This window comes from Vipera berus (assembly GCF_964194415.1).
Source record: "Vipera berus genome assembly, chromosome: 2".
NCBI lineage: Eukaryota > Metazoa > Chordata > Lepidosauria > Squamata > Viperidae > Vipera > Vipera berus.
This window is the reverse complement of record NC_138203.1, coordinates 124324096-124334036: the sequence shown is the minus strand read 5'-3', so window position 1 is coordinate 124334036 and position 9941 is coordinate 124324096. Positions and strand designations below refer to the sequence as shown.

The following is a 9941-nucleotide window of genomic DNA, read 5'->3' as shown; positions in this document are numbered from 1 at the left end:
CTCAGACGTGCCTTTTGGTTGCCCGATGCGCTTTTATCAAGCTGGTCTCTCGTTAAGACCTGCCTCACATACAGGACTGAACCAGAGGGGTTCCAGTAGCAATGAACGGTCCATTTAGATGATCAGTCATATCATCCCAGAGGAGTAAAGGAACTATTAGAGCTGTGATATATACATATATATATATATATATATATATATATATATATATATATATATATATATATATATATATATATATATATATATATATATATATATATATATATATATATATATATATATATATATATATATATATATATTTAAAATGATGCGATACCCTTAATTGATTGTCTCAGTAACACGGTGTGCAATTTGAATTCTAAGGTTTGTTCCTTGTGTTTGCCAAATTCTGCCAGGAGTCTCTTACAAACTGCAAAACACTGAGGACCAATTCTTTCTCCTTCCCCGATTCTGTTTTGTTTACAATGCAGTTGGGATTGGAGGAGGAGGGGGGGGGGGCGGGGAAGAAATTTTGTAAGTTCAAAAACTTGCTCATATCTTTTGTGCTATTAATACTAATTATAGAATGGTCCTATGTGGCAGTAGGAGCGAGTTCAGAAAGGAAATAATCATGCGCAAACCACCCTTGGCCCCTGATTCTTGTGCACCGAGATCGATTCCAAACAACCGCTCTGTTCCGAATGACAGACGTTATGAGAACAGTTGTAACTTCTCTACTACGGCTTTGCTCTTCTCCCACCTGAGAATCTGTGGCAGAGACCAACCAAGTCTAAATTCCACGGCTTCGCTCTGCGTTGCTTTCCGCAGCTGAGCTGGCAAAAGTCTGGCCTGGGCAAATCCAGATTTTGGAGACCAAAAAGACGACAACCTATTAACTCGTCGCTTTCCATTTCTGTTTCTCTTTGTGCACTGAGCCTTTCCCTCCCCTGCACAAAGGGAGAGTGTGTTTCTTTTTTACTCCCTATGGCTCCCCCCCCCCACTCCAGCCATACATTAGTGCAGAACTGTAGCCTTGTATCAAGTATTAATTGCGTTACAAAGACAGTGTTGAGATTATAATGGAACTAATGTGTTATATTTTAAATACTACTATGCAGCTTTGTGTATTTTATTTATTCTTATAAAACATAATACAGATTGCTAAAGCAAGCAAACCAGGTCTCAACTGATCATTTATTAAGCAGAATCAAACAGCTGCGTGTCTTAGCTACTCTGAGCTTGGGGGAGGGGGGAGGAGGAGTGGGGGGAGCGGGAAGGTGTGCTGGCTTCCATCTCCTTGCCTTGGCTGGTCCTTACTAGCCAGGCTCTACAAACCTGTTTGCAAACATTTTCTTTATGCTATGCAAATATTGTAAGCTGATCAATATTGTTATACGGGGGGGGGGGGGGGAACAAAGCATGTTTTCTCTCAACTTTTTATAGATGTTCAAAGTGGGATGGGAGGAGGAGGAGATGGAGATCCACGAGACTGTTCCCTGCAGAAGTCAGCAGGTCGATCACTGTAAAACCTCTTCCGCAGGGAGACACCGCCTCTCCAAAACCTCAGAGATGTTGGGAACTTGCCTCTGAACTATATATATATATATAAAAACCCCAGCATCTCTTACCACCGACACGCCAGATTTGTAGTAAAGATTTGGAAAAACTACCACTGGCCCGGTCTGCAGTCCGGAGGGAGTCCTGCTCTTGCAGCAGGCCTTTCAGAACGTAATGATCAAATACATTCAAGAATGAAAGGAGCAGTGGTCATCTCAGTCCTGCTGCTTGGCTCGAGAAGCTTCTGCATTCGCACGCAAGACGGCCCCAGGGCTTGGGTAAGGGCGCTGCTGGAAGAGTGGGCCGGCGGCTGTGGTATCTGCACCAGTCTTGGCTTCATTCCGCTTGGGCAGCCCCGTGGACCAGGTTCCCCTTGAGGTGTAGAAAATAACGCAGAAACAAAGTTGGCATCGCCGGCTCCTCTCCAAGACTGTCGCTGGCACTTTGCCTCTGTTTTCTAACCTCATCTAGCCTTGGTCCTACCCAGCTGCCTCCACTCTCCCACTTCTCGGCTCCTAAAACAGCCTGAAGTGCTTGGGGACTTTTAAAATGCCACGAGCACCGTCAGACATGAACGCTTGAGCATCTGATTGGTAGTAGTTTGAGAAAATGAAATAATGTAGTTAGAGAGATAGAATTTCATTTCCTTATGACCCCACATTTTCATGGAAAAAGCAGGCTTCCAGTCCCAAGAGATCAAAGTCTGCTAAAATGTAGAATGGATAATTTAAAATGCCTGAATGCATCTCACTGATAATTCCAGCAGGCAACTGGAATACACGAAACTGTCACAATAGCAAATCCGAGCAATGACCAATACAGTCCAATCATTATTTCTGATTAGTGAAAAACCTCTTTTAAGATCCAGCAGGGAGCTACTCACATTTTTTAAAAAAAAAACACCCACTTCCTGTTGTCTCTTTCAATCCTGAAACTGGAAACATTTGCCCTCTTCCCAGTGCCTACTTTTGATCTGCCAAGCAGCCGTTTTTCCGCCATGATACTCAGCTTCAGCAGAAGGCTTGAAGCAGTAAGTGGAGCTTTCTACCGAGCAGACTCACCGAGGAGCGTCGGAGTAAGCGCTGGGGTCCATGGGATCAAGTTCTTCATCCTTTCGGCTTGCTAGAGAGAAGAAAGGCAAGAGGGGTGCCAGACTTTGATAATCACTCTCCTTTATGGGGTTAAGAGAAACCCAGTCCTCCAGGAGGAGACACCGTGTGCCTCTAGCTGAAAGACCTTGGGGAGCTCAAGGTAGGGAAACTGCTTGTTACCCTTTTTGCTCTTAGGATAGGGGGCCAATTCTTCCCGCCGGTGATAGCGACGTTCCTTCACCTCTTCACGCTCTACCTTATCGTGGAAGCGTTCTGCCTTGCTTTCGGCATCTAAAGGAGACGAATATTTTTTGCATTAGTTTTCTGAAAGCCGACCACTTCTGAAGGCCTTCCCTTCTTGCACTGTCATTTTTTCTTCTTCTTTTGGCTGTTCTTAAACAACGATGTATTTAAGTAGACCCCGCACACACAGGTAGTCTTTGGCTAGAGAACTACAGTTGGAACCAACAGCTTAAGTGGTCACTACATGAAACCGCGACTTTTCGTATGACCTTACTTCAGCTTTCCTTTGCTTTTTTACCAACCTGTGAAGGTTGTAAACCCTAGTGTTGGCGATAAAGTTCCTTTTTCATCGCTGTGGCTAAATAAGGTAGTCACTAAATGAGGACAACCTGTAAGTAGATTGTTATTTCCTCTGCTTTGGAAATCTTGTGAAAACTGAACTGCACCTAAGCAGCATAATCAGTGGCCACCTAACACCACCTTAACACCTCCATAACCAGTTAACCATCAAAACAGCAGCATGCACGGCTCCTTGTGAAAGAGGGAGAGGTGGTCATTGATGCAGTTTTAATAGCCTTTCATTGCTGATGAACACTGCGAGTACAACCATCTATTCCCTCTCTTATAAGATTGCCCGCTATTTATTGTGATGCAACAAGGAACTGTGGCAGAGAATAGATGACGCCATCCTTTCTCATAAAATCAAGTATTATCTGTTAAATGACTCCAGATCAAATCGCTAGTAATTAACCCCACACTTCCATTCCATTCCACTTCTCTTCATGACTGCATATATTTCCTGTATGCCCCCCCCTTATTGGCGGGGGGGGGGGGAGAAAGACAGAGAGGGAAGGGAGAGAGATGTAAAAACTGTGGCCATGCCTGTGGTTCACCGGGCTGGCAACAAATGCAGTAGGAGAATCTGGCATGTTTCAAGATTTTAGATGGCTGTTTTTTTACTTCTCACATTACAGCTGCATGTTTTCCCGCCTCAAAATGATGGAAAGATGCACCACTCAAAGGGTTCTAGAATTTCTTTTTCCTTTAAAAATAGAGTAGGATCATACCAACAGTCATGGTTTAACTTAGTGACCACTTTAACTGAGTTGCTGGTTCCCATTGTGGTCTCTGAGGACTGCCTGTATATGCTGGCTACCTATGTACATTTTTGTTTAAGAACAGCCAAAAAAAAAAAAGCCAGTGCAGAAGGGGTGTCCAGAGGCCATAGGTTATCCATCCTCACTCTGTAGGCTTAGGCAGACATTCTCACCAGAGGCCAGATCAAATTTTCTGTGCTTCTGGAGATTAATTCCCGTTTTCACTTAAGAACAGTTTACAGTTTCCCTACTATGACCTACTCACCCCAAACACCGTATATCAAACAAAACATTCTTACCTAAGTTGTTCTTCAGTTTTTTGGCTGCTTTGGTCATCACCGAGTTGGGATCATTAGGCGAGAGCCATGAAACCAGATCACTTTCTATGTTCCAATAATAAGGCAGGCAGCTACAAGCAGAACAGAATCATATTTGCAACCTCTAGAGCCAATAGCAATAGTTCCAAACCCCAAATTTCCCCATTCTCCAGAAATAATGAAATATATTCTCAACACTTTTTGTCAAAAGCCATTGGGACTTTGGGATTTCAAAAAACCTGAGTTTATTTTAGACTGATATCCCACTGTTTTTCCCCCCAGTTCCCTGCTCACAATAGTCCTCCCTGAAAAGAAAAGAAAAAACCAAACCCAAGACTGCAGGGTAACTAGTCCAAAGTCACCCAGTGAGCTTCATGGCTGAGGGATGTAAACTTGGGTCTTGCTTTTAGGATTAACTATCTACTACTATCAAGCAGTCAAGAAATAAGCTGCAGCCTACCTAGCACTTGGTAGAATAGCCGTGAAGATATTCAGATGCTGAGATGTGTTTATATATATATATACCAAGATCAAAATCATACAAGCAATGATTTCCCTGTGACATGTTATGAAAGCAACGGTCGGACTTTTAAGAAGCAGGATAGACAGCTTAAGGTAGTTAAGAAAACAAACATATGGATCAAGTAACATATCAATTCAGAGTTGTCACTTAAGGCACAAATGGTCATATTTTAGACACTTTATGCAAATACCTAGCTGTCTTGAAAAGGTAGAGGAAAGCAGAGAATGATCAGCAGCAAGCTGAATGGACTCAATTACAGCAGTAATGGGTACATATTCACCATTCATTCAGGAAGACCTGAAGGACTAAGCTGGCAAAACATTATCCTAGAGAAAACCTATTTACCGTATTTTCCGGCGTATAAGACGACTGGACGTATAAGACGACCCCCTACATTTCCTGTTAAATTATAGGGTTTGGGCTATACTCGCCGTATAAGACTACCCCTCTTCCAACGCACACCAAATAAAAATTAAAAAACATCAGATTTGATTTTAATATGGTAATTTTAATTCAAATGCTTATGACATGCAGGTACTTAGTAGGAAAACTGTCACTTATAAACATAAGGCTGTTTGTCATCAAACATGTAAACATAAAACAGTGCAAGTGGATTAAACATAATAATAATAATAATAATAATAATAATAATAATAATAATAATAATAATAATAAGTTGGAAGGGACCTTGGAGGTCATCTAGTCCAACCCCCTGCGCAGGCAGGAAACCCTATACCAGGGGTCAGCAACCTGAAACAGTGAAAGAGCCACTCGGAACCGGTTCCCTCACAAAAGGAAAAACTGGGAGCCGCAAAAAATGTGTGCACATGCGCGTACCTGCGCGCATGCGCAGAACAGGGTTTGACTGAAGAGTGGAGCCAAGGCGAGACATGCACCTACCCTGCATATTTGAATTGATTGGTTGAACTTTTTTAGTCCCACTTTTTTGTTTTTTGGACTGCACATTTCAGAGGACTGGGAGCCGCAGGAGACAGCTGAAAGAGCCGCATGCGGCTCCGGAGCCGCGGGTTGCAGACCTGTGCCCTATACCATTTCAGACAAATGGCTGTCCAGTCTCTTCTTAAAAACTTCCAGTGTTGGAGCATTCACCACTTCTGGAGGCAGGTTGTTCCACTGGTTAATTGTTCTAACTGTCAGGAAGTTTCTCCTTAGTTCTAGGTTGCTTCTCTCCTTGACTAGTTTCCATCCATTGCTTCTTGTCCTGCTTTCAGGTGCTCTGGAGAATAGCTTGGCTCCCTCTTCTTTGTGGCAGCCCCTGAGATATTGGATCACTGCTATCGTGTCACCCCTCACCCTTCTCTTCGTTAAACTACACGTACCCAATTCCAGCAACCCTTTTCCTATTTTCCTAATTCACTTTTTCACTTTTCCTAATTCACTCTAAAGCTTTCCCCGCGCAGAGCCTTAAGTAACCCCAGCTGCCTGCAATTAGTGCAGGTTCTCATCCCACCAGGCTCAAGGTTGAGTCAGCCTTCCATCCTTCCGAGGTAGGTAAAATGAGGACTCAGATTGTTGGGAGCAATAAGCTGACTTTGTAATAATGCTGCTTGGGGGGGGTGAAAGCTCTAATAAGCAGGCATATACATAGAATGAAGGCTATTGCTAAGCACATTGATTTGTGCTTTAAATTGTAAGCTGCCCTGAGTCTTCGGAGAAGGGCGGGATATAAATGGGATTTTAAAAAAAGACCAAATGGGAGATCCGCTCCAGGTTTTCCAGCCAGCCCGCCCAGTTCCTGAGTCAAATGTGTCCTTAGAGCTAAGGAGCTGCTCTGGCTACAGCATTCCCCACCTGCCTTTCAAGTTGCTCTTGCATTCCCCACCTGCCTACAGCTGCTCTTCAACTTTAGAAGGAAAGACGCCCAGACCCCAGCCTGTAAAAAATCACAGACTGCAGCTTCTACTCCAATTGGTCCCGCTTTCCCTGCACAGACTAAACGGAAGATCCGCTCCAGGTTTTCCAGCCAGCCCGGTCCCTAAAGTTTCAGCACCCAGCGTATAAGACGACCCCTGACTTTTGAGAAGATTTTCATGGGTTAAAAAGTAGTCTTATACGCGGAATCTACGGTATGTGATCACTAAGAGTCAACACCAACTTCATGACCCATCATCATCATCGGTTAACACAATTCACGGGTTTGCATAATATTCTGACTCCAATGTAGGTAACATAATCAAAATTTTCAGGCACAGAAGATTCCTCCCAACCTAATAAATGCCATTTATCATGTAAACTTTCAGAGTATCCTTCAGAAATCGTGGGCGCTCCATCACTGGAGGTTTTTAAGAAGAGACTGGACAGTCACTTGTCTGAGATGGTATAGGTTCTCCTGCTTGAGCGGGGGGGCTGGACTAGAAGACCTCCAAGGTTCTGTTCTATTCTAATTCTCATTTTAATTCTATTCTATTCCATGACAAACAGCTTACTCACTAATATGGACTGGACCACCCCTTCTTTTCTCAGTGTTCTCAGACAGCCATAACAGCTTAACTTTTCAGAAAAGCATCTAGTGACTTCCACATTATATTGATTTTTTACTTTTGAATCCTATTAATACTGTATGTACCCCAAAGCCTCTAGATATGGAAGTGTATATGTAGTAATAATATTCTGCTGGATCAGAGATATGAAAAATAATAAAAGGTTTGCCAACTCAGTGATGGCTATAGACAGCACATTTTTCCTCCTTCACGTTTCAGAGATCAGCTAACAGAACCAGAAACATGTCCCTGATCAGGCACTGATGAATACTGGTACCAGTCTTGCGAGCACAGACTAAAAACACTTTGATAGAAATCATTAGCAGGGCATACTGAGCACTCACTATACACTTACCAAACAGGGTCGATGACTTTGTACCAGTTTGGTGGCAGGTTCTCCATTCTTGTGGCTTCATAATCAATGTGATCATCATCATAATCTTCTGCAATTATTTCCTCTTCTGGCTCTTATGTGGAAAGAAACAGGATCAGGCTTGGAAAAAAAGATGGGGTCAACAGGTGGTAAAATTACACAATCCATAATGGGTACCAATTTTAGAGATCCAAAAGAACGACTTCGGAACTAACCAGCTCTATTTCCTCGGTACTATCCCAGATGCTCATCCTTGGTTTGTAGCCAGTCTATACGAGTTATCTTCCTCCTATTTTTTTTTTTTTTTGTACTTACCAGGTTCTACATGCTTCAGCAGGCCTCGCCTGGCCAGGCGGGACTGCAATGCCACTGGCAGAGGCATCAGATTGGAGCAGATGTGCAAATGTTGCTTTTCCAATCAGTTTTCTGTACTTGAGAGAAATGTCACACATTACATTTAGCACTTATCACTGCTCTTTTCAGAACATGCACACTACTCCATAAGTTTTCATACCAGAATTATTTAATACTATTTTTTGGAATATATGGGATTCAACTTTTATGGATGAGGATAGATATAATCCATCAGAGCACCACTTTCTCTTTTTCCTGTCTACATGCTTTCCCCTAGGAATCAAGTAAAGTCTTTAAAAGTGTATTTGACTCCCTTACACCAACTTAATCAGAATTTAGAATGACATCAAGTGGATAGCTTAGTGGCAAGCCCCCCCCCTCCCCCCCAATGAACGGACTAGGCTAAGGCTAAAATTATTTTATTGAGATTAGGTAATTGTAACAGAATCTTGCAAGTTTAATCTGTACCTTAGGAATGCTCTGATCTAATTCTTACCAAGCTGATAAAATTGCAGCCACGCCATATTAAGACTACAGCCAGGACTGCGTACAAACCAAAATGCTCATTATATAGAATTCTCACGAGGAAGAATTGCTCAGGTCTATCTAGCTGGCTCAGTTTTTCATATAAAATGATCATATTTATTCTAGTAAAGGTAAAGGCTCCCCCGCACATGCGTGCTAGTCGTTTCCGACTCTAGGGGCCGGTGCTCATCTCTGTTTCAAAGCCGAAGAGCCAGCGCTTGTCTGAGGACGTCTCCGTGGTCATGTGGACGGCATGACTAGACGCCAAAGGCGCACGGAATGCTGTTACCTTCCCACCGTAGTGGTCCCTATTTTTCTACTTGCATTTTTTACGTGCTTTCGAACTGCTAGGTTGGCAGAAGCTGGGACGAGTAACAGGCGCTCACTCTGCTACGCGGCACTCGGGATTCGACCGGCCAAACTGCCGACCTTCTGATTGACAAGCTCAGCGTCCTAACCCACTGAGCCACCGCGTCCCTATATATTTATTCTAACCGTGATTTTTTTTAAAAAAAGTTACATCCTGTCCGCATATTTATTATTAATTTTATTTATTTTAATTCCATTTATATCCCGCCCTTCTCCGAAGACTCAGGGCGGCTTACAAGCTTAGCAGTATAATTGAAGAACACAAACACGAGAGTTCTTTCCATCTTTAACATATTTTATCCCACTTTTAAAATTCCAAGACCTTAACAGGGGTAGGCAACCTTGGCTCTTTTATGACTGGTGGACTTCAACTCCCAGAATTCCTGAGCCAGCATGGCTCAGCTTGGAAACCTCTCCCTTTCCCCTCAGCATGGCTGGCTCAGGAATTCTGGGAGTTGAGGTCCACGAGTCCTAAAAGAGCCAAGGTTGCCTATCCCCTGCCTTAGAACCTGTGCACAACGAGGGCTGTATTTATTACCGTCGTTTCTGTGTAAGAAGTGATCCTTGAAACAACGCCTTAGCTCAGGCAGTATTAATGCTCATGGGCGGCCAGTTCCCAGTTTACTCTTCTACATTTTCGTCACTCTCACCTTCTTAACGCCCCAGAGAGCCACGCGCACGCCCGCGCGCGCTCAAGAAAAACCCCGCTTACCTCGCAAACAGACCTTCACGTTACCGGATCCACAGCCGCTCCTGTTGCTCCTGGAACCACCTGCACGTGACAGACTTCCACCAATCCGCGGCCCGAACAGAATTCCTCTCACCACCCCCGCTAAGCTTTTCCCCGCCTCCTCCAACGTCATCGTTCAATGAAAACCAACCAACCAATCCCAGGCGATTTTTTTTGGGCCCACCCTCGTCGGCGCCCTCTTAGCCTATTAGAGCCGGCTTGTTCCTCCGGTAGTGACGAAATACAGACCGACCGCATCGTTTGACCCCGCCCTTC

General features: G+C 43.7%; 1 protein-coding gene across 7 annotated transcripts; it reads right to left on the bottom strand.

Moving 5' to 3' along the window:
- Nucleotides 1-507: 507 nt before the first annotated feature.
- Nucleotides 508-9737, bottom strand: PQBP1 (polyglutamine binding protein 1). 7 transcript variants are annotated; one of them, XM_081316948.1, is made up of 7 exons: nucleotides 9648-9737; nucleotides 8003-8113; nucleotides 7670-7781; nucleotides 4273-4382; nucleotides 2814-2924; nucleotides 2604-2664; nucleotides 508-1914 (listed from the first exon to the last, which is right to left on the bottom strand). In XM_081316948.1, the coding sequence occupies exons 2-7, from the start codon at nucleotides 8067-8069 to the stop codon at nucleotides 1758-1760; spliced, it is 618 nt and encodes a 205-aa protein (XP_081173074.1). In that variant the 5' UTR covers nucleotides 8070-8113; nucleotides 9648-9737; the 3' UTR covers nucleotides 508-1757. The 7 variants fall into 7 exon arrangements, 6 of the variants coding, with proteins under 6 accessions (XP_081173074.1, XP_081173075.1, XP_081173077.1 ...); XM_081316949.1 differs by having other exon boundaries at nucleotides 8003-8118; nucleotides 9586-9708; XM_081316951.1 differs by having other exon boundaries at nucleotides 8003-8118; nucleotides 9648-9708.
- Nucleotides 9738-9941: the final 204 nt, after the last annotated feature.